The 24,959-nt window shown below is 40.4% G+C and overlaps 1 protein-coding gene across 1 annotated transcript in view; it reads right to left on the bottom strand.

Annotated features, from left to right (window-relative positions):
- The window catches only part of LOC311289228 (uncharacterized protein), a 213,321-nt gene extending 188,953 nt beyond the window's left edge, over positions 1–24,368 (bottom strand). The window contains exon 1 of the mRNA XM_084407064.1: positions 23,796–24,368. Within this exon, the coding sequence (XP_084263190.1) occupies positions 23,796–24,336 (541 nt within the window). The 5' untranslated portion in view covers positions 24,337–24,368. The remainder of the gene's footprint in view (positions 1–23,795) is intronic.
- Between the last annotated feature and the right edge of the window lie 591 nt (positions 24,369–24,959).

Genomic DNA, 24,959 nt, shown 5'->3' with positions numbered 1-24,959 from the left:
TAAGGGAGAAATGCAACAGGGTAGTGATGAGAGGCGACCCTCCTGACGAATCCTGGCCAAGTCACACCATAAGGATAAGGGCAACAAAAAGTAGGATTAAATTATGATTTAAGTATTAATCAACTGGCATTAACTTCAAGAATAAATATATTATTAGAATTTAATGAGTGGAAACATTAAAACTATTCTAAAATGAATTTATTTTCTATTTTTTTTTTTTTTTTTTCTCAGATACATTTAGTGAGGCTTGGCTGTTGCTCCCCAGAGCACTGCAGACATCCGATCTCCAAACAGAGGATGACGAGGACAACCGTCCAGCGTATAAAAAAAGGAAGAGAAGGTATAGCATTCATTGTGATAAAACTTTTTGTATTTTTTCCGAACCAAAACCGATCAACTAAGATCACTATAAGTGCATGACATCAACACATCCTGTGATGTCACTATTTTGCGGATATGCTAAAACGTTATATTGTGCTGCCCTAATCATGATTGCTATATTGACTTAACTTCTTTTGTTTAATAGTCACTTACAGAGACTGGTGGCGGTCTAGCTACAATTTTCAAGAAGTCATTTAAATGTCAACTACTGCCTGTAGATGCTTTTTCTAGTTTTGAAGCACAACTCCTGCACATCGACCTTAATGGTCCTCTAATTTGCATCCTGATTTACAGACCACCCAAAGTTAGCACAACGTTTATCCATGAGCTCTCAGACTTCCTGTCAAATCAAGTGTCGCGCTGTGATAGACTGTTGGTTCTGGGGGATTTTAATATCCATGTTTGCTGCCCCTCTAAACCTATGGTTAAAATTTTTATGAATCTCATTGACTCGCTCAGTTTTGCACAGTGTGTCTCTTCTCCCACTCATAACCTGGGCCATACACTAGATCTTATTTTGACTCGCGGTTTTTCTATACATTCATGTGAAGTAATTGATACTGGTATCTCTGATCACTATTCTGTATTATTTGAACCTGCAGTCCCATATGTACAGCCCATCCTCTCTCAGCCTGTGTGCAGCTCCCGTGTTTTTCATGCCACAACTGCACTACAATTCTCTACAATTTTTTCTTATTGTGAGGTCTCTTTGTCACCTGATATGAACACTGACCAGCTGGTTCTCGCCCTCAATTCTGCCTGTTCTACTACATTGGATACTGTTGCCCCTCTAAAGCCTAGAAGGCAACAACCTAAATCTAATTCTCAACCTTGGTTAAATGCCTCTACCCGTGTGCTCAGACGGGAGTGCAGAAGGGCTGAACGCAGGTGGAAAAAGGATGGGCTTCAGGTCTCTTATCAAATTTTAAAAGATTGTCTTGCCTCCTATCAAAAGTTGGTCAGTGATGCAAAATCTCAATACTTTTCAAATTTGATTTCCATGAATGCAAACAGGCCAAAAGTTCTTTTTAAAACTATAAACTCAGTTCTTAATCCAGCCTCTTGCTCAGCACCTGTTGGCAATCTCGAGACCTGCACAGAATTTTTAGGTTTCTTTGTACAGAAGATACTAGATATCAGATCTCACCTCTCTCCTTCTGACATGGCTGTTTCTCCCCCGATCTCTCCTCCTAGCAATTTCACTAGTTTTAAACCAGTGACTCCAACTCAATTAAGTGCATTAATTTCTAAGATGAAATTGACTTACTGTCAATCTGATGTACTGCCTGGCCGTTTGCTTAGAGAGGTATTAGACACCATTAGCCCTGCGCTTTTGACTATTATAAACAGTTCTTTGTCTAGCGGGGTTTTCCCTGAGTCTTTTAAACATGCTTCTGTACAGCCCCTGCTAAAAAGATCTCACCTTGATCCATCTGTTCTTAGTAACTACCGGCCAATTTCTAAACTCCCATTTATTTCCAAGGTTTTAGAGAAAGCAGTGCTTTCACAGTTTACTTCTTACCTGGATGCGTTTAACATTTTGGATAAGTTCCAATCTGGTTTTAGAGCGCTTCACAGTACAGAGTCAGCCTTGCTTAAAGTTACGAATGATCTTTTGTTGTCAACTGATTCAGGGTCATCTGTCATTCTGTTACTGTTAGATCTGAGTGCAGCTTTCGACACTATTGACCATGACATCCTCTTGAATCGACTTCAATATGCAGTAGGGGTTCAAGGCACGGCATTACAATGGTTCACCTCTTATTTAAAGGGTAGAACGTTTTCAGTAAATATTGGGTCGTTTACCTCACTTACTGCACCCGTCCCTTATGGTGTTCCTCAGGGATCTATTCTTGGCCCTTTATTGTTCTCACTCTACATGCTTCCCTTGGGCTCCATTCTCCAGAAATATAGTATAAACTATCACTGCTACGCCGATGACCTACAACTTTACCTTCCAATCAAACTTGAAAATGACTCCTCTTTTCAACTTCTTTTCTCATGTCTTGACGAAGTGAAAATTGGATGGCTAACAATTTCCTGCAACTAAACACTGAAAAAACTGAGGTGCTTCTGCTAGGCCCCGCTGCACTCAATACCACTCTGACAAGTAGGTTAGGCTCCCTTAGTTATAGCGTACAACCCCATGTAAAAAATCTAGGGGTTCACTTTGATCCTTTATTACAATTCGAAAAACAGGTAAACACGGTTGTAAAGAGTAGTTTCTTCCACCTCAGATCTGTTGCGAAGGTAAAACATTTTCTTTCTCAAAAGGATCTTGAAATTGTCATCCACGCACTCATCTCTTCAAGACTGGACTATTGTAATTCTCTGTATGTCGGCCTTTCTCAAAGCACTCTATCTCGGCTTCAGATGGTTCAAAACGCGGCAGCCAGATTGCTGACAGGAACAAAAAAGCGGGAGCATATTACTCCTGTTCTTGCTTCTTTGCACTGGCTCCCTATCAAATTCAGAGTTGATTTTAAGATCCTTCTTTTTGTATATAAGGCACTGCAAAAATCAGCCCCGGATTATATCTGTGACCTTATCCAGCCATATACAACCTTTAGGTCATTAAGATCTTGTAACCAGCTTCTTTTATCTGTCCCTCGTTCACGCTGCAAATCCAAAGGTGATAGAGCTTTCGCGGTTGCTTCCCCTAAACTTTGGAACAGCTGACCCTATAATATCAGGGCCTCTCCTTCACTCAACGTTTTTAAATCTAGTTTAAAGACTTATTTTTATACTCTTGCATTTGAGTGATGTTGTGTATGCATTTTTTTTTTTTTTATATATATATTCTTTTATTGTTATTATTATTATTACCTTTTCTCCATTAACCTTTTGACCGTCTGTAAAGCACTGTGGATCAACAAACGTTGTGTTTATGTTGTGCTCTATAAATAAATTGACTTGACTTGACTTGACCTCAGCAGCAGCAGGAAGGACAGAGGAGTAGTGTGACAGCTCCAGAGAGGACACAGACAGTCATTGAGCAACAGTGGCAGTAAGAATTGGGAGACCATAGCAGTCCTGTCTGGATATGAGTGTGCAATATACCTTCTAAAGCTAAGTGTTAAAAGATTTTGCTTCAGTCGGTGTACTACTGCTTTTCATAACCGCATTTGAATGGAAATGTTATATTTGAATCTAATTTTGATTTTTATGTTTTTCAGGAACCAGCCAAATGAAGTCAGATTGTCTGAGAAGATCACATGTGCTACATTAATGACGATGACGAGCTGGATACCAGATTATGTGCCAATTTCTTTCCGTAAGTTTTATTTCTGAGTTTTATTTTGTTTATTAGTACGGGTGTATTAGTCAAGTCAAGTTTATTTATATAGCGCTTTTCACAATACAGATTGTATCAAAGCAGCTTCATAGCAGCTTCGTATGACCAAAAGCCTTGAATTTAGTGATCTTAAAGAGCACGATGGATTATAGGGCGATAGAAGATCCGTTAAATAGACTGGAGCTAAGCCGTTTAGGGCTTTATAAGTCAGTAGCAATACCTTGTAATTAATACGGAACTTTATAGGTAACCAATGTAGTGATGATAAAATTGGTGTTATATGATCATATTTTCTTGATCTAGTAAGAACTCTAGCGGCGGCATTTTGGACTAACTGTAGCTTGTTAATTGAGGATGCAGGACAACCAGCTAATAAAGCATTACAGTAATCTAGTCTCGAGGTCATGAATGCATGAACTAACTTTTCCGCATCAGAAACTGATAGCATGTTACATGGCTTAGCAATGTTTCTAAGGTGGAAAAAGGCTGTTCTTGTAACATATGAAATATGATTTTCAAAAGACAGGTTGCAGTCTAGTATAACACCCAGGTCTTTTACTGTAGAGGATAAAGTAACAGGACATCCTACTATGTTAAAGTTATAGAGTGAGAGGTTTTGTGGGCGGTTTGTTGAACCGATGATTAGTACCTCTGTCTTGTCTGGATTTAATAAAAGAAAATTGCGCGTCATCCAATCTTTTATATCTTTAACACACTGTCAATTTGGATAATTTAGCGTTTTCATCTGGCTGTGATGAAATACAGATTTGAGTCTCATCAGCATAACAATGGAAACTAATTCCATGTTTCCTTAAAATATTTCCAACTGGCAGCATATATATTGACAATAATAAAGGGCCTAACACAGATCCCTGTGGCACTCCATAGTTTACTGGAGTTATGATCGATTTTTCTTCATTTAAATACACAAAATGGTAGCGGTCAGATAAGTATGATCTGAACCAGCTTAAAGCTTGTCCTTGAACACCAGTATAATTTTGTAGTCGATCTAAGAGTATTGTGTGATCTATAGTATCGAACGCAGCGCTAAGATCGAGTAGTATTGATGATCCCATTGTTCATTTATTAGTTTCATGGCCAGAGAATAGGTCCAAATATCTATGGCATTGAGGACAACACTGAAGAATGAAGAAGCAGAGAAAGAAGCACACTGAGGTAAAGTTTGTCAATACTACTAATAAGGTCTAGTGTTTCAGTGCATTTTATTATACAATGGTTTCAGGGTTTTTCCCGGGTCAAAAATTGTCTTCGTTGGTGGCCAACAGACACTGTTGTCCTATCTTGCCCTCTTATTTAAAAAAAGAGCAGATTTTACCACTGGATTTCATAGTTTTGTAAGATAAAATTATAATTTTGTTATATAATCATATTGATATTAAAAAGTTAAACTAAAAAAAGTAGCATCAAAAGGTTTATTTTAAGTAATAGTCTTTATTTTTCTACCATATAGATAACAACTGAATAAAATTAACAGCTAGCTAACAACAACTTGCTTTGCGCTTTTTTGGTTTTAATCACTCCAGTATGAACTTAATTTTATTTATTTATTTTTGACAGTGTTATTTATTTTAAAAAACTGCTGTTCAATGTTTATTCATGTTAGTTCACTGCATTTACTAATGTTGGCACTTACAACTTTTGATTTTAACAATGTACGGTATTAGTAAAAAGCTTTGATTTTAACGTGCATGATGGTTCTCAGAAGTGACAGAGCAAAAATGGTCTTTTGCCAGGCTTACATTTGACCCATCAACTATGCTGCTCAATAAGTCTTGGAGAATCAGAACAATTAAAATAAATTCACTAACATTATCATATACAGTCATGGTCAGAATTAATGGCACCCCTGGTAAATATGATCAAAACTGGCCGTAAAAAATAAATCTGCATTGTTTATCCTTTTGATCTTTCACCCCTAGAATTTTTTACGAGTAAAATATCTCTGAAGTATATTGCCATTAATATTTACCTTTTTTTAGCACACCAGGGTGACTAGGAACATGAAATTGTCCAGCCATGACTTCTTGTTTCACATGATTTTAAATATGAGGAAACACAAAGGCCAAATCCCCTTAATCATCCATCACAATGAGTAAAACCAAAGAATATAGTTCTGATGTGCATTAAAAGATCGTTAACCATCACAAAATAGAAAGTGGCTGTAAGAAAATAGCTAAAGAATTGAAAATCCCCATTTTGACAATCAGGGCAATAATTAAGAAGTTCCAATCAACTAAAGATGTTACGAATCTGCCTGGAAGAGGATGTGTGTCTATATTATCTTAATGCACGGTGAGGATGAAAGTTTGAGTGGCCAAAGACTCTTCAAGGATCACAGATGGAGAATTGCAGAGATTAGTTGAGTCTTGGGGTCAGAAAGCCCAAAAAAACCCTGAAAAAACCTACATCACCACATGTTGTTTGGGAGGGTTTCAAGAAAAATGCTCCTCGCTCCTCCAAAAACAAACTCCAGCATATTCAGTGGTCAGACACGACTGGAACTTCAAACGGCACAGGGTTCTGTGGTCAGATGAGACAAAAAAAAAAAAAGAGCTTTTTGGGAGTAAACACGATAGATGGGTTTGGTGCACACAAGGATAAAAAGTGCCCCATGTGTACAATTTAATATACCACTGGATCTTTAATGTTGTGGGCCTATTTTTCTGCTGGAGGTCCTGGACTTCTTATTCAGATACATGGCATCGTGGATTCTATCAAATATCAACGGATAAAAAATCAAAACCTGACGCCTTCTGCTAGAAATCTTATAATGGGCCGTGGTTGGATCTTCCATCAGGACAATGATCCAAAACAAACATCAAAATCAACACAAAAATGTGTTAGGGAGCACAAAATATAGCTTCTGCCATGACCATCCCAGTTCCCTGATCTGATGAGTGGAGTGAACTGAAGAGAAGAAGCACCAACATGGATCTGGGAATCTGAAGGATCTGGAGAGATTCTGTATGGAGGAATGGTCTCTGATCTCCTGTCAGGTGTTCTCCAAACTCATCCGGCATTATAGAAGAATACTCAGAGCTGGTATCTTGTCAAAAGGAGATTGCAAAAAGTATTTAATAAAAGGGTGCCAATAATTGTGTTCAACGTGTTTTGGAGAAACACATTTATTTCATGATGTGATTTCGTGATGTGATTTCGGTACCGCCCAAAATGGCATACTTTTACAAATGTGTAATTATCTTAAAAACAATTAATGATAGAGAGATGTGGTCTTTTTTGCCGTCTTCCTCAGATTCTGCTGAAAACAGTGTTATATGGAATACACACTTCCTTGTTGCTTAATACCAATTCGTTTAAGGCCAATGAAATCGATGTTGTTAGGAATATTCCACGCGCAAAGGCCAATGGAAAAATTGCCGCTGGGAGGAATATTTTTCTTACCCAATCAGAGGAAGGTTACCATGACGTATTCTAGCTAATCAGAGGACTCTTTAGCCTTGCAAGGGGTGGTACTGTAAGTGATATGACGCAAACAGCGTCGAGTGGAGAAGGAGACAGAGAGCGAACGGAGCGGAGAATTACACAACACAGATTTATATGAGAAAGAGACAGAACGATTATAATATATATATAGCATATTAGCAATTATAGCATTATTATTTTATTGTTTTAGCACTTTTATGATGGCAAGCAGTAAAAGATTTACCTCAGAACAAGTTCTGGAACAATTACTGGAAAGTGACAAGGAGAAATCCGAAGCTGACAAAACGCCTGGGACTGTTTGTATATAAAGTTCATTATTTCATTGTTCTTTACACTTTTGATTGAACAATTACAAATTTATGTCAAGCAAAGGGTTTGAAAAATATATATTTTGTTCAAAAACTGTTCACTATTGTTGTGAGGTGTGATTTTCAGTAATAAATGACTAAAATAAACTTCTCTAGTATATTGTAAATGTTTTACCTATACTTGCTTTATAAACACATTACATGCATTCTTATGTTAGCTTAGGGTCTTCTGAATCCATAGATACCAAACACATGGTGTTCCATCTCCATTACATATGGTTTATAAGCCCAAATGTAAAAATAGAGAAAACGGACCAAAAAGGGCTTAGTCCCCAGAGGGTTAAAGGCAACAACGGCTACCCACTCATTCAAATAAAGAGTATTTTTACAAATGTATTCACAACAAAATTCTCTGCACTATAGGCTAAACTAGTACATAATAAAATAAAAAAAGCTTTTTATAATCTTAGGGGTAATGCTGTATAGACCATTTTAATACAAAGTATATCTAATAACTAGTACAACACTAGGATCTAATCCATTTGCTGGGTAGAATTTGACAACAGGCGTTTAAAAAAAAATCTTTTAACCCTTAAGCCCCGTTCACACCGCCAGCAACACGCAGCGACATGATCCCATTCATTTCAATGGAGCGCTGGCGACTTCCGGCGACACGAGCGACAGTGACCGTTGGCGACAGAATGTGGGCGTGTCAAGCGACACGAGACGCGACAAAAGTTCAGAAATTTCAACTTTATGCAAATGAGAAGCGATTTTCGCGAGCGACAACCAATAGGAAAGAAGATTTTCAGTGGAGCTCAGCTCACGTCACTATCTCGAGTCCAGGCAAGGCAGAAGAGTTCGAGGGCGATTTCACTGTTTTATATGATTTGACTGTAACCACAAACATGGATATAGTAAAATGATGCATGGAAAAGAAACCGTCGACAGTCTCAGTGAGTTTAATTCACACATTTAGTTCGAGTGTTGTAATTTTATGATGCAAGTTTAAGTTTAGCAGCACTGCTGCAGTTCATTTTACAGTTTCCCCTGCATTATGTTGACTATTAGGGACAAGAAAATTGATTATTTGTCAAATTCGAATGACGTTTTAGTAATTTGACAGTATGAGTTAATCTGTTGATTGATCAATCGTTAATCCAGTAGGCTAAATGATTTAATCCACTGACTGAACACTGCTGTGGTAATATAAAAACACTCTCCCAACAGCATACTGTTTCTTTTGAGCCTAACTCCTGGTCTAATTAAAATGATATAGTTGTATATATCACTTGTGATGGTATTTTGTATAGATATGGCCAGACGTGCAGTCTACCAATAACATTAGGATACCAGAGGATACCAAGGATACCAATAACATTAGGATACCATTAGGATACCAATAACAATAACACATCTTTGATGCGGCCATTTCAAACTCGACAAGATGAAGAAAAGCTACACGATCACTGAAGTAGTGGACTACGTTACTGCTGAACCAACAGACAGCGAGCCGGAGTCTGATGGTAGTGAAACGGAGAGCACGTCAGAAGATGATGTGGTGTTTCAGCTGACTTCGGATTCTGACTCCTCATCTGACCCAAGTCACCCAACTCAGAGTGAAGAACTGGATGACACACAGGAGACACCCGATCCTATGTGGACATCAAAAAATGGACTTCACTGGTCACCCACTAACACCGAGACGCTCCGCTTCGTGCCACCCAAGATAACGACACCCGGACCGACACATTACGCAACAGCTCGCACCGTGGACCCTAGGTCTGCATTCCAGCTACTGGCCGATGGCGCTCTTCTACAATCTAATAGATGTCTCTGCTTTCAACGCCTTTGTCCTGTGGGTGGCTGTTGACCCTTCCTGGAACCAGGAGAAAACCTTCAAAAGGAGGCTGTTCCTGGAGGAGCTGGGGAGGATGCTGGTGTATCCCCAGATGGAGAGGAGAGAGCGCCTCCCCCGCACGCCATCCGCAGCAGCCATGGTGCATTCACACCGTGTTATCCTCTTTTTAAAATTTGCACCCTGTTGACTTCAATGGGGCAAGTTTTAAACCTGCTTTTAGCCTCTTAACATCCTTGATGTGTCATTACAAGTGCACAGGTCATGTGAGTGATTCCTTCAGAGTGAACGCGGTGAATCTGACTGCAGTAGATGTGAAAGATATGAATAAAAGTGATGTTAATTCAGCCAGCGCACATACCTGTATTTACATCCTGTTTTCGGTCGAAGTCCACAGTAGTCGATTGTCGAGTTCACGCGCATAGGTTTAGTACCTATGATCACGCGCGTGAACTCGACAATCGACTACTGTAGAGGATAACACGGTGTAGGCAACACCGATTTTTGTCGTTGTTCTCTGTACTGACAGCATTCCAAATGTACAAAAAACATTAATCCTTCGAAGGCTCCTTCAAAATGCGGCCTGCTAATGCGTCCTTTTCTCGTGAATGCAAGATACATCAGAAGGATCCTTGGCAGCCTTGCCTACCCCACAAGTCACTGCACGCCAGAGACTACAACCTTATTGTAGGCTAATTTATTTGCCCAGAATCTCAATTTATTTTAGTAAAAAATCTAAGTATTATATTTATGACAAAATGTTGTTGTTTTTATCTTAAAATTACTTAAATATCCAACATTTAGCAACACTATATTTAAAATGTTTTTTCTTATTTTGCTTCTACAAGTCATCTCAATCCCTGTCTAAATCTGATGTGTGATCATTGCACCACAGCTAGTGCTTGGTTGACTGTCTCCAACTTCATTTGATTAAAAAAAAGGGGGGAAAAGTTTTAAACCTCACAAATGGGCAGACATAATTTTCCAAATTGTCTAACAAAATGTTATTGCATTATTTTTTGTTGATGTCTGCACTATCACTCCTGTCTCCCTGCTCCCAGTACCTACCATATAAATGGTAATATTTGTCTGCTAAATTACTAATGTAACTTTACACTAAATAATATTAATCTCCTTCAGAGTAATAGGGGCGCTACCGCTTACATTTGCTAGCAGTTCAATACTAAGTTAACTAAGATAAAAAGTACAGCATTTACAGATGAAACTGACCTGCACTTGAAGCCCTGAACAGGTCAGTAATTTTGCAACATTTGGCTGCTTGTTCTTGGAGTGCTTTCTTTTTCTTTGTCCTTTCCCTCTCTGCTCCACCTGGTCGTTTTCTCTCCATCATCGGGTGCTGCTCGCATTTTCTGTTTAACCGTTTGGCTGAGGCTTAAATTGAATCGTAGCCTTGCCAGTCAAGACTAACAGATTCATGATTTTATTTTATAATAATAATTTTATTGAATGACGAATTCGAAAATGAGCACTGGAAAAAGTAGTAATATAAAATAAATAAATAAAAAACGCTCGCTGGTAGCAGGCCAAATTAGTCGCCAGGCCACCGGGAATTCTCCCGGTGCTCCCGATGGCCAGTCCGGGCCTGGTGCTGCGTATGAAATTTCTTTGTTCTGCTTTCATTTTAGACTCTCTGATATTGAAACCTAACACTCCATCCACTTGTCACGTACAGTAGCCAGAATTGTCCTTTAATGAAAAGAAAAAGATGAATCGGTTAATAAAATTACATCAAATATCAGCAACGTACAAACAATAGCTCTGCATTAAGAAAATGTACTGTACCTGGTCACCTCTGCATTGTGGTCACTTATGTCTTTACGTACCAACTTTGGACTGACATTTTGACACAGGCTTTTAGTTAAACCAGTGGCTAGGTCCAAAGCCTCTCCCTCTGTTAGTGCACTAGAAAATGGTTGTCTTAGTCTTAATTTTTGGGGGAAGATTGAGGATTAATTAAGGCAGATTTTGTTTGCGCCCCGTTGCGAAAAATGAACAGTAGTGCATTAGAACTAAAATAAAACTAATAGAGAGATGAAAACAAATATAAAACACACCTGATAACTAAATGTCACAGTGTCTGGTTTGTGTTTCCCTGGGTAACCACTAGAGGCCCTCTTCCCCCACAGTGTCATTCACTCATACTACATTTCCCATCATCCTGTTCTGTCACTCATTGATCATTGCACACAGCTGTTTCCCGTCACCTTGTTATTATCTGTGTGTATATATACCCTGTTTGTTTCAGTGTTTGTCACGGAGTTCTTGTTTAATGTCACGCCACTTCCTGAGTTCTTGTTTTGTTCTTGTTTTGTTCTTGTTTTGTTCTTGTCTTGTTTTTGGATTGTTTTTGGATTGCATGTATGATTTTGACCCTTGCCTGGACTGGATTACGAATACGGATTACCCCAATAAAGCTGCACTTGGATCTTACCTGTTTGCGTACCGTGACACTAAATAGATTGACCTTATCAATTTAAAAATGAACTTACTCCTAGCAGATCTGAAAACATTAGAGGACATATTCTCCCCTTCCTTTCTGCGCTGAATTTCTCCTTTTGTGACAACATATGGGGACTTTCTCTGACCAGTGACACAGTCGTCTGTGGGGTTATTCAAAGGACAATCTCCACTGTCTCTTGCTTTTATTTCCACATTTTCAAAACCTGCATCCTTGCCAGTGTCAAAGGTTTGTGGCTGTATTTCTTCCTTGCTGTCTTGCTGTTTTCCTCTATCTGATGCATTACTTTCTTTTTCTTTTATTAACCCTTTTTTTTCACCTTTTCTGTTTTGTGAGTTTCCCTTTTCTCTTCTTCCTCTTGTTTCTTCTCATCATCTGGAGGTCTTCTTGTGCTTTCCTTTATCTGCTTACTTTCTCCTTTTTTATAGATGTTCGAACTAGGGATGGGTATCGTTAAGGTTTTAACGGTATTACTACTCTTACCGATACTCCTTATCGATCCTGTACTTTAACGGTATTCTTATCGGTTCCTTTTGTTATATAAAAAAAAAAAGGAAAAGTTTTATATATATATATATATATATATATATAATTAATATTGCTTTATATTTTGAAATGTAAAATAAATATCTACAGCAAAAGAAAAAAGAATGCTTTAACAAAACGTTATGCAGAAGGGTGCAGGCTTTTGTGTTTTATACAGAAGACATAGGACACCAAAAACAAAGTACAAGACATCTAATAAAGTCAGATGTAAAATAAAACTGCATAAGTTTATCATAGATAGATAAAAGCTTATAAAAGCCGAAATTATTCATTCAAGAGCTGTGAGTGATTTTCTCTTCGCCTTTTGTTGTTTGATTCACATTAATGGAGCAATTGTCAGCAGGATTATTAGACTGCTGCCTCTTTAAGACCAAATGCAGATCTAATCATTATTACGCATCATATTTTCTCCCAACTATTTACGTTCATTTAAGACATAAACTGTGTTTAAGTGAATCTCCAAGACGGCCATTTTGACATATTTGTGTGTATATTTGACCGTTTAGACGCGCACACGAAGCCCAAAATATACGTTGCTTGTCTCGTTGCGGTGTGTTTCGGAGCGCGCGCCGCATTTGGAACAGCGCCTATCGTGTCAATTTTGGTACTTTTAATAGGTTTTATTATCAAACGTGTCCCTCAGTTTTGCAACAGTAGTTAGACTACATTTTACAACAATCACCGATGGTGCAGATTCTGACTTTACGTTTGGGTTTTAGGGAGAAATGACAGCGCACCGCTGTGAAGGGAAGGAAGTTGTGCAAGACAGAATGGCATGCATGCGGCTTTAGTTTTTAATGGTTATACCTCAAATATCTTCCTTTTTATAATCATTGGAAGTCTAAATCTAAAATAAAATTAGTTTAATATCAAAGATCTAAAGTGTAACCGTTTGAATGTTTAGTTCTGTCCTCATCGTCACTCGTTAAAGCTATAGTAGGTAATCCTGTTCAGAAACACTTTTTTTTATACTGGGTGAAATGGTCCTTCCATCCTGAGAGTAGTCAATACATTATGTGTTCAGAAAAAGGAATGAAAACAATCAGACCTCTGTAGCAGCTGCAGGACAGTAAAAACTCTGACCAATCACTGCCACTCGGTGCGAATGTAAAGAACCAATCAGATGCCTTCATGTCTCGTGCCCGAGCCCCACTGCGTGCGCTGCCCTGTGTGCACTCATCACATGTCACCGTTCCCGGAAATATTCAGCTCACTACACCGAGTAAGCAGGAGTTTGCGGCACAATGGACTGTCACTCTCCCTCACTACCATGGCAACCACCCCTGCATGCACGCGCGCACCCGTTTGACTTGAAGAGGGGAAGAGGCACGGATAGCAAGGAAGAATCACAATAATGGCAGAGAAAGAGCAGTCACAATTCCCAAGTACCTGCATAAAAAGTCTACTAGTAAGGTAGAAAGGAAGGCTACTTGTCACCGGAGTGTAACGTTTGTCCTCTTCAGAGCCAACAGTGCTTTCATCGTGGAAGCGCTTACATGCAAAACACCGTATTATGTTATGAATCTTACACGAAATTCACCTTCATCACAGAGGTAATGGTAAAACGTGTATCAATGCAACCTGTTTTTAGCTTTGCTACCGAATCAACCTCAATATATTTTAAACTTTACCCGTATCGATATGCTAGCTTGATAGTGAGTACTAACAACAGCCATGAAAGTTGTTTATATTCATAATGATAAAGTTAGGTATTTTATTACATGTGATTCTGACATGATGTCACTACATGCACTGCGCTCCTCTCCTCCGCTTGGCACTGGCAAACGCGTCCTCCAGCTGCAGACGTCGGCATCGCGCGTTCATGTGTTTTGGGGGCGTGGCTTTGGAAGGAGCCCAGAAGGGAGGGGGTGGGAGCGAATGGAATAAGTAGCTGTGTTTATTGCAGTCCTGAGAGGACTACAGACACTCGATTTTTATACTCTCTTTTTCAGAGTACTTACATTTGAATTATGTATTAATATATAAAAGAAAGTTTAAACAAATTTGGATTTTTTTTTTTTTTTTTGAAAATTCCTGCCTACCCTACCTTTAAGCAGGGCTGTTGTGTTGTGCGCGCCATGGCTTCGCGTGAAAGATCGCTCTCTCTCTCTCACACACACACACACTCTCTCTCTTTAGCCAAAATGCATCACAGAAAAATGGTTCAATATTATTATATATAGAAGTTGCTGGCGATATTAAATTAGCAAGATAATAATTTCTTAATAGCAATAATAAATAGCACATGTAGCCTACTTTCTTAATTTCTCCAGTACCGACAGCAGAACCGATAACGTCCGAGCTTATCGATCCAGCGGCCTTTCATAATTCAGCATCGGGGCTCGTTTAATACCGGGTTTCGGTACCCATCCCTAGTTCGAACATATTGTTTCCTTCACCTGCTATTTGAAGCATCAGCATAAACGGCAATGCTATTCTAATCTCAGGAGGAATAATTATTACATCTATAGAAAACATTAAAATGGGTGTACTGTTACTCCTGTGTGTTATGTTAACAGCATATCTTGCCGTAAGGGGGCACTGTTGCGTGGGGTGTTTTCCCCTCTCGGGGGAAGCGAAGAAGACTGTTACTTTTGTTTTGGTTGTTGGGATGTGTGCATGGCGGAGGACTCAATAAAAATGTTATTGAACTAAACGTGAAGTTATCTTTCGGTGTATCATGGTAGCAGAGGATGGCTGCTAACTACAGGGTTCCACCAACGTTTGAAGAAGGAAAACCTTACGAAAGCTGGAAGAATGAAGTCAACATTTGGACCAGAGTTACCGATTTGGAAAAAAAAAAACAAGCTCTTGCAGTCGCCCTGGCGCTATCAGGAAGGGCACGGGATACGGCGATGGAAATTCCGGTAGATGATCTAAATAAAGACACTGGAATGACCACTTTGTTAGCGAAACTGGATGCTTTGTTCCTTAAAGAGGAAAAGGACAGGATCTACGATGCTTACTCAGATTTTGACCGGATTATGAAAGAAGCGAACATGTCCATGGCGGACTATATTATTGATTTCGAACAGCGCTATTCTCGGATGAAAAAGTACAACATGGAGCTACCCGACGCAGTTTTAGCTTTTAAGCTTTTGGACACTGCGTGTTTGGATATGACGGATAGGCAGTTGGCTCTAACTGCATGCACTGACTTAACTTATGCCTCGATGAAGTCCGCTCTGAAGAGAATATTTGGCGGAAAAACGAGCGCGGCAGCACAAAGTATTAGCCAGGAGTCCGTGTTTGTGACAGAGCAGCGACGGCAAAAAAGTAAGTCCTGGCAGCAAAGCGCTCATCAGAAAACTCCACAGCCCGGTACTAACCCGCTAGATAAGTACGGACGGCGATCGAAATGTGCAGTGTGCCAAAGTACATATCACTGGGTCAAAGATTGTCCCCATAAAGGTGAGAGTGTTAAGATTACAGAAGATAAAACTGACATGGAAGAGTGTAATATTACTCTGTACACCAAAGAATCACCGACAGATGCAGAAATATTCATGACCGAATGTTTTGGCTCAGCAATAATAGACACTGCTTGTACTAGGACAGTCTGTGGACAAGAGTGGCTTGACAACTACAGTACTGTGTTACAGAAGAAAAGTGTAAAGATGATGAAAGAAACAGAAGCAGAAAGTCACAGGCCTTTCAAGTTTGGAGATGGAAAAGTAGTTTACTCAGGAAAAAGAGTCAAGATTCCTGCAAAGATTGGCAACATGAAGTGTAATATTGAAACAGAAGTGGTACCTGTAAGACATCATTAAAAAGGGCAGGGACCGTTCTGGACATGGAAAATGACAGCGCAGTAATGTTCAACCAGCCGGTCAAACTAGACTTTACAAGCTCTGGACATTATTGTGTGAACATTGTGGACAATGACAATAAAAATCCTGCTCACTCTGATCAGATATTAACGGTTGAAGATGAAATATTGTCAATCACAGACAAGATGAACACAAGTGAGAAGATGAAAGTTTTGGAAAAGCTTCATAAACAGTTCGGGCATGCCTCTGCAGACAAACTACTAAGACTTATGAATAATTCTGGCAACAAGGACGCAGAATGCCCCAGCCTGTTGCAAAAGATCATAAACCTGTGTGAAGCGTGTCAGAAATACTGTAGAACCAAACCAAAACCTGCTGTCGGATTACCACTGGCATCTACGTATAATGAAACAGTTGCTATAGATTTGCACGAGCTTGAGCCAGGGGTCTGGTACCTACACATTATTGACCAGTTTACTCGTTTTAGTGCTGGTAGTGTTCTCACCACCAAGAGGGCTTCTGAAATTGTCAAGCGTTTTATCCACGATTGGATCAGTGTACATGGCCCACCACAAAAGCTATTCAGTGACAATGGTGGCGAGTTTAATAATGAAGAAGTGAGAGACATGGCCGAGAACTTTAATATTGAAGTTAAGACAACACCTGCCTACAGCCCCTGGAGCAATGGACTGTTGGAGCGCCATAATCAAACCCTAACTGAGATCATAATGAAAGTGAAAGCTAGTACTGAATGTGACTGGAGCACTGCAATGGACTGGGCCTTGATGGCAAAGAACTGTATGCAAAGTGTCCATGGGTACAGTCCACATCAGCTGGTGTTCGGGCAGAATCCTAATCTGCCCTCAGTGTTAATTGACAAAGCACCGGCTCTAGAGGGGACTACCAAGAGTGAATGGGTTGCTAAGCACATTTCAGCCCTGCATGCTGCAAGAAAGGCTTTTACAGAAGCTGAATGTTCGGAGAGGATACGGAGAGCTCTAAAGAAACAGTTACGGCCCACTGACGAGCGATACGAACCTGGAGATAAGGTTTATTACAAACGAGTGGACTGTCCAGAATGGAAAGGGCCTGGAGTGGTCATTGGACAGGATAGTGCAGTTGTTTTTGTCAGACATGGAGGCACCTGTGTCAGAGTGCACCAACTTAGGTTAAGAAAAGTTACTCATGAAAATGAAGAGCCTCAGATTGTCTCTGAGGAGAATAATCAAGGAAAACCTACAGTGGACACCATTGAAGAAGAGACAAATGTAGAAAACACAGAGAATGATCCTTTACCTGCTCTTGAAAATGCAGAAGCAGAGAGACCAGACATTGGAAACATTAACATAAAGACTGGACAAATTGTTACATTTAAAAACCAAGCAAGTGGTGTTTCACAAACAGCAAAGGTGCTAGGACGTGCTGGAAAAGCCACTGGAAAATATAAGAACTGGTATAACTTGGAGCTACTTGAGCCTGCGGAGGTTGCTGGTAACAGTGAATCAGCAGATCTGTCACAATTAGAGGATCTTCGTGTCCAGAAAGAGGTTCCAAATTCGGATACTCATGAGGATGTTTTTGTGACTAAGGATGTGTCTTTTGATGAAGCAAAAAAAAAGGAAATACAAAATTGGAGACAGAACGAGGTGTTTGAAGAAGTTGAGGACAAAGGACAAAAGTGCGTCTCCACTCGATGGGTGTGCACTTTGAAAGAGACTGAAAATGGATTAGTTCCCAAAGCAAGACTTGTTGCACGAGGATTTGAGGAGCTACAAGTTTCTGAGCTGCAAAAGGACTCGCCGACTTGTGCCTCAGAGTCACTGAGACTTCTAGTGGCAGTGTTATGTCAAAGACAATGGGAACTTCACTCAATGGACATAAAATCTGCCTTCCTACAAGGCATGGAGCTGTCCAGAGACATTTTTATCAAACCACCACTGGAGGCCAAGGGCACAGGGACACTTTGGAAACTAAGAAAATGTGTGTATGGTTTAGCTGATGCCTCATTGTATTGGTATAACAGAGTTAAAAGCATTATGACTGAAGCAGGAGGTATTGTGTCTAAGGTTGACCCTGCAGTTTTCTACTGGCTTGATGAGAACGCGAATGTAACTGGTGTACTTGCTTGTCACGTTGATGATTTCATATGGGGAGGTTCACAGCTGTTTTCAGAGAGTGTCATACCTTACCTTAGGTCAAAGTTCAATGTAGGTCGTGAAGCTCACAATAACTTTTCCTATGTGGGTGTGGATTTTGTGACTTTAGGCAAGAAGGTACAAATACACCAAATGACATACATTCAGCACCTGCAGCCCATACATATCACGCCTTCACGAGCAGCAGAGTCCGCTTCACCTCTCACAGAAGAGGAGAGAGAACAACTTAGGTCAAAGATAGGTCAACTTCTGTGGGTTGCGAGACAGAGCAGGCCTGATGTCATGTTTGATGCAAGTAATTTGGCATCTTGTCTCAAACAAGCTACAGTACAGAACATTAATGAAGCTAACAGGGTAGTCTGTAAACTCAAGACCAAGTCAGTTCAGTTGAATTTTCAACTGCTTGGGAAAGACAGTAACTTAAAGATGGTTACATTCACTGATGCATCGTTTGCAAATCTTTCAGATGGGGGTACTCAAGGTGGGTACTTCATCGTTTTGATGGGCGAAAATGGGCAGTTCTCTCCTATTTCATGGCAATCTAAGAGAATTAAGAGAGTTGTCAGAAGCACTCTTGCAGGTGAAACGCTTGCTATGTCTGAGGGGATTGATAATGCAATTTTTTTGTCAACTCTGTTTTCTGAACTGAATGCTGGTTGTACTGCTTCTCCTGTACCCATAATCTGTGTCACCGATAATTTCTCTCTTGTTGATGCACTTAAGTCTACTAAGTTTGTTGCTGAGAAAAGACTGCGTTTGGAAATCAGTTCGATAAAAGAACTGATCCAAACCAAGAGGGTTGATCAAGTGTTATGGTCTGAAACAAAAGATCAACTTGCAGACTGTCTTACAAAAAAGGGAGCTTCCTCAACCTCACTTCTTAGGGCTCTCTATGAAGGATGCTGGACTGTTAAATGAACTCAAGCATGAGTTCCCCCCCCCCTTACTAATAACCTTTTATGTTGTATTGTTGTTCTTATTTAATACACTATGACAGGTTAGCTGTTTTTTGTTTTGTTTTTTTCTCTTTAGAGAGAGGGAGATTGTTACTCCTGTGTGTTATGTTAACAGCATATCTTGCCGTAAGGGGTCACTGTTGCGTGGGGTGTTTTCCCCTCTCGGGGGAAGCGAAGAAGACTGTTACTTTTGTTTTGGTTGTTGGGATGTGTGCATGGCGGAGGACTCAATAAAAATGTTATTGAACTAAACGTGAAGTTATCTTTCGGTGTATCAGTACAACTAAACTTGTACTGGGATACATCATCCTCTATACATCTACAATTTTTGGACTCTACCAACAGTTCTGAAGTCATACATTATAAGAAGCAGACCAAAACAAAATATAGCTTTATGATTATTAATAAAGATTTATACCTTTTAGTCCAAGTATCCAAGTCTCTGGGTCATCTTGTGAAAAATCGAACCTGTGGGCCATTGGGTCTTTCCTGGGTATTTAATCCTGGGTGGCGCAGTCGTTCCTTTTGGAATCAGTATAATAGAGTACCAAATCTCTTTAACCCTTTATAACACCACCTTTGCCACATGAGGAAAAAGAAAATGCCACAATGTCTTTTTATTCTCTTGTTTATTTATGTAGGATTGAGAGATACAGATCAAGGATCAGTTACAAAGTACACTTAAAAAGATAATATTTAAAAACAAGATTTGAAACTTTATCACTTTTAAGTAACGTGAAATTCATGGATCCGGTCTCAGTGCTGAAACTCTATACAAAGTTACATTTATAGACAGCTCAGACTTTTATACACTAATCTATTGCACATTTCATACACACATTAGTCCTCATTATTACAGATTCATATGTCAAAGATACTTCACGATTTCCATCTTAAATCATACGCTGAACATTCAGAATTATTGGATTCACATTCTGCAAAGCTCCTGTTATCTTAAGGGAAACAGTAGGAAACCACTGAAAGAGTTGTGGGTATTCGGGTCATCATATATCCTCCTGCCAGACAAAAGTCTCACATCTCCAACCTCCAGGATCAACACAACTCCATTCGAGGAGTTTAACCGATCATGAGCCTGAATATCATGTGCCATAACCGTACGCTCTCCATTCTTAATAATGGCTACATATGTTGGAGTTCCGCCAACACCAAATACAGAGACTCTGAACATGTACGCTCCTTTCAGTGGGGCTGTGAAAATACCTAAATCAAATAACAAGAGACACAGAATCAGATGTTTCCTGTATGATTGTTTATTTACCAAACACACTGTGTAATAGTTTTGAAAGATGGCAGATCATTTAATTCTCTAAGGCTGTGTTCACACTGCAGGGCTTAATGCTCAATTCCGATTTTTTGCAAGGCCGTTCACATTTCCAATTAAATGCAACCTTTTGTGATCTCCTGTGTGAACGTGAAATGACCCAGAAGTGACCCGCATGCGCAGAAGAGTACTCAACGGTCAACGACGTCACTTGTTGTTTGCGGAAGTAGCTAAACTTCAACTAGCTGTGATTCACTCACACACACACACACACACACACACACGAGCGCGCGCAGCGACCGTTACACAAGAGCCAGACAGCAGCCGCTGACCTATCTAATATCAGCACAAACAAGTTAACATAACGTTAGTCATTGGATATATAATGATGGTGGCCGTGGGCTTTTTTTTAATTTATTTTTTTATTAACGGGCTCGTCGAGGTCGACGCGTTCGGCAGATTTACCTCAGCCCGACGAATATGCAGTCCGTTTTCAAACCGACGACTACTTCAACGCAGAATTATGACGATTGTCGCGTATCAATGACGTGCGGGTCGGATACATGCGACCTGGCCGTTCAGACTGAAGTCGCATTTCAAAAGATCGGATACGTATCGGATTTGGGACCACATACCCAAGTGGCCTGGGTCGCATTTGAAAAGATCGGATCTGTGTCGTTCAGACTGTCATGAAAAGATCAGATACAGGTCGCATAGGGGCAAAAAAAAAAAAAAAAAATTCGGAATTGGGTCATTTCAGAATGCAGTGTGAACGTAGCCTAATACACATTACACAACTGCACAGGTCTGAATGGAGCAGAAGGGTTTTCATTACTATAAACTGAGTTTTATGACTCATTTCATTGATAATTACCTGTGATTGGGTTGTATGCGTTCCCTATGTTTGCGAAGATGTTCCTGTAGGTTAGTGTGATGTCAGAGGTAAAAGGACCAATATGACCATTGCCAGATTGCATCAGTGCAGCTGAAAAAGCTATTTACATTTACATTTAGTCATTTAGCAGACGCTTTTATCCAAAGCGACTTACAAATTAGGACTAAATTAAGCGAGTCATCATGAAGAGGCAAAAACAACAACAACGCAAGAAGTGCTCAGAATACAAAGTTCAGGCATTATTCAGAGTAGCATAAGCCTGATAAGTGATGTTTCGAAGGTTTTTTTTTTATTATTTTTTTTTTTTATGAGGTTAAGTACTCACGGAAGAGATGGGTTTTTAGCTGTTTTTTGAATGTTGCCAGTGATTCTGCATTCCGGATGAGGCCGGGGAGAGCGTTCCACCAGCATGGAGCTGTGAATGAGAATGTTCTGGAAAGTGATTTTGTGGCTCTCTGTGATGGAACCACGAGACGTCGCTCGTTGATCGATCGTAGGCGTCTGGTAGGGATGTAGGCTCGTAGGAGTGAGTGAAAGTAGGAGGGAGCTGAGCCTGTGATAGATCTGTAAGCAAGCGTCAATGCCTTGAACTTGATGCGAGCAGTGAGAGGTAGCCAGTGCAGAGAGATTAACAGAGGGGTGACGTGGGCCCTCTTGGGCTCGTTGAAGACAAGACGAGCTGCAGCATTCTGGATCATCTGTAGAGGTTTTGTTGCACATGCTGGAAGTCCGGCCAAAAGAGCATTACAGTAGTCAAGCCTAGAGATGACCAGGGCCTGGACGAGAAGTTGTGTTGCATGCTCAGTTAGGAAAGGCCTGATCTTCCTGATGTTGTGCAGCGCAAACCTGCATGATCGAGCTGTCTTTGAAATGTGATCTGTGAAGGACAGCTGGTCATCAAGCGTTACTCCGAGATTTCTGACCGACCTTGATGGGGTGATTGATGATGACTCTAGCTGGATGGTGAAGTCGTGTTGTATAGACGGATTGGCAGGGAGGACGAGAAGCTCAGTCTTTGCCAGGTTGAGCTGCAGGTGATGTTCCAACTGAACCCTGGGGAACCCCTGTATTTCTCTGTCTGTTATTGAAAAACATAAGCAAAATTGTAATACTATCCTTTTACACTGATAATGTATACACTGAATTTAACATCATTAAAGCGGTTTCACCTCTATTTTCCTTTCTCAACTCCTCCACTTGACTCAGAGTAAGATGTCACAGGTCGGGGTGGAGCGCCAGCGGGCCGCCCACCCCTTCGCTTGCGTGCCGCCCCTGAGGAGCTGACCGTGAACACGAAGGAGACAGACACAGAATTAAAAATAAATGTTCTTTATTAAATAAATAAAAAGTTGCTTAAAAAGTCTCTTCTTCAGCGTACTCTTCGTGTATCTCGACACCTTCAGACAGAGAGAGGAATGAACATAATTCACAGCTTCCGCGTTCTCTTCTTCAGCGTTCTCTTCACGTATCTCAGCACAGGGTTCAGGCAGAGAAGAGGTTAATGGACATTTCACCAGCACAGCTGTACACTCACAGGGTTCAGGCAGAGAAGAGGTTAATGGACACTTCACCAGCGTAGCTGTACACTCACAGGGCTCAGGCAGAGAAGAGGTTAATACTACTTCACCAGCACAGCTGTACACTCACAGGGCTCAGGCAGAGAAGAGGTTAATGGTATTTCACCACTGCAGCTGTACACTCACAGGGCTCAGGCAGAGAAGGAGGTTAAAGTGGGGTTTCACCAATACAGCAGATTCAGGCAGAGAAGAGGTTAATGAACAGCTGTGACTGCGAGTGAACAGCAGAAACAATTCCCACACTCGCATATCCACCACACACTGCAAGGTTCCACTCGTGCTCATTTCCACAATAAAACTGCAATTCAACAGACTCACGGTGCAACCAAGGCTTACACCCACAATCCAGCCGAAGTTTTATCTCTGTCTCTTTCTCTCTCTCGCGGCCTCCCTCCGCATCAGCGGCTACGGCGCTCACGTGCTGCGTGCCTCACATCTCTTCGTGTCCTCCTCTCCTCTCCTCGTCCCTGTTCAAAATGCCTTTTTATCTCCATTATTAAGACACGTGTCCCAATCGCTGATCGCCTCCCTCATCTCTCGCAGCTGCCACTCGTTTCTTCATTCATTACCCCGTGATTGGCCATGAAAACCGGAAATGCTCCGACGGGGAAACACCCCCCTAAAAAAAAGGTTCCGCCCTGCCTTTTTGTCACCCCGTGACAAAGATTTGATATTTCTGTGAAGAAAATAATAATTCTGTTAAATGAAATTCACACTGCTTATTGTAATACATATATAACACATTTTTACACAGTATACTATGCGATGTATTGCATTTGTGTTTTACTTGGAGGATCATTGATAAAAGAGTGAATGTTTTAAAGTACCATCATTTTTCTTGTTCATCTCTTCCAGGATAAACGTCTGTTGTTCCCTCAGTCTCGTCTCTAAAGCTCTGTTGATGGTTTTCTGCTCTGTAACTGTGGTGGTCAGTTCTCTGATGTTCACTTTCTGCTCTGTAACGGTGGCGGTCAGTTCTCTGATGTTCACTTTCTGCTCTGTAACGGTGGCGGTCAGTTCTCTGATGTTCACTTTCTGCTCTGTAACTGTGGTGGTCAGTTCTCTGATGTTCACTTTCTGCTCTGTAACGGTGGCGGTCAGTTCTCTGATGTTCACTTTCTGCTCTGTAACGGTGGCGGTCAGTTCTCTCAGCGCTGCATGGATGTCAGTGAAGAACAGATGGTAGTTTTGTTGGCTGTCAGTTGAAGCTTCATCTCTCAAACTGTCTGTTTGAGGTGGATTCTGTCTTCCGTCCTCAGATCTGAGCTGTTGACTGATCTCATTCTCATTGAGTCCTCCATCTACCTGATGCTGTACGACACACACAAAGGTTTCCAACAGCAGCAGTAAACATACTAAACTCTTCATTCTTCACTGATGTTTGTTTCCAGCTCTTGCTCTGTCATCCTCACAGCCTCTCATGTTCCTTTATAGTGTCCTGATTTACTGTCTTTGTACTTTAACTGTATTGCTTCAGATGAAAAAAAAAAGTAGTTCAAGTTAATTGCTAATCAAATCAAAGGGATGTTCCGGATTCAGTAGATGTTTATCTACTCACAACATTTTGTGGCACTATGTTGATCACAAACATTAACCTGAATGTTTTCCTTTTAGTATGATCATTAGAGAGCATAACAAGCAGTATTGTTATGTCCAGGGCAGGTAGTAATGTGTGACTAAATGGCTGGTGATTGGAATACATTTACATTTAGGGCATTTAGCGGATGCTTTTGTCCTAAGCAACTTACAATAGGCAGACAGTTTTGTCTGCCTGGAAAACATTTCTACTCTGACCAAGTCCACCACCCTATTACTTCAGGTTATGTACTACAATATAAAAATCATTATAATACATGTTAGTTAATTGATATTTTATTTTCAGAATGCCACCATCAAGGAGAAAGCTTATTATTAGTGAAGCTCCTCGATCGGGGAATTCATTATGTGGGAACAGCCAGGCAGGTGCGCCTACCTAACTGTAACCTTAAAGA

This window comes from Rutilus rutilus, assembly GCF_951802725.1.
Source record: "Rutilus rutilus genome assembly, chromosome: 4".
Classification (NCBI taxonomy): domain Eukaryota; kingdom Metazoa; phylum Chordata; class Actinopteri; order Cypriniformes; family Leuciscidae; genus Rutilus; species Rutilus rutilus.
Note: the sequence above shows the minus strand (reverse complement) of the source record. Positions and strands in the feature narration are given on the sequence as shown.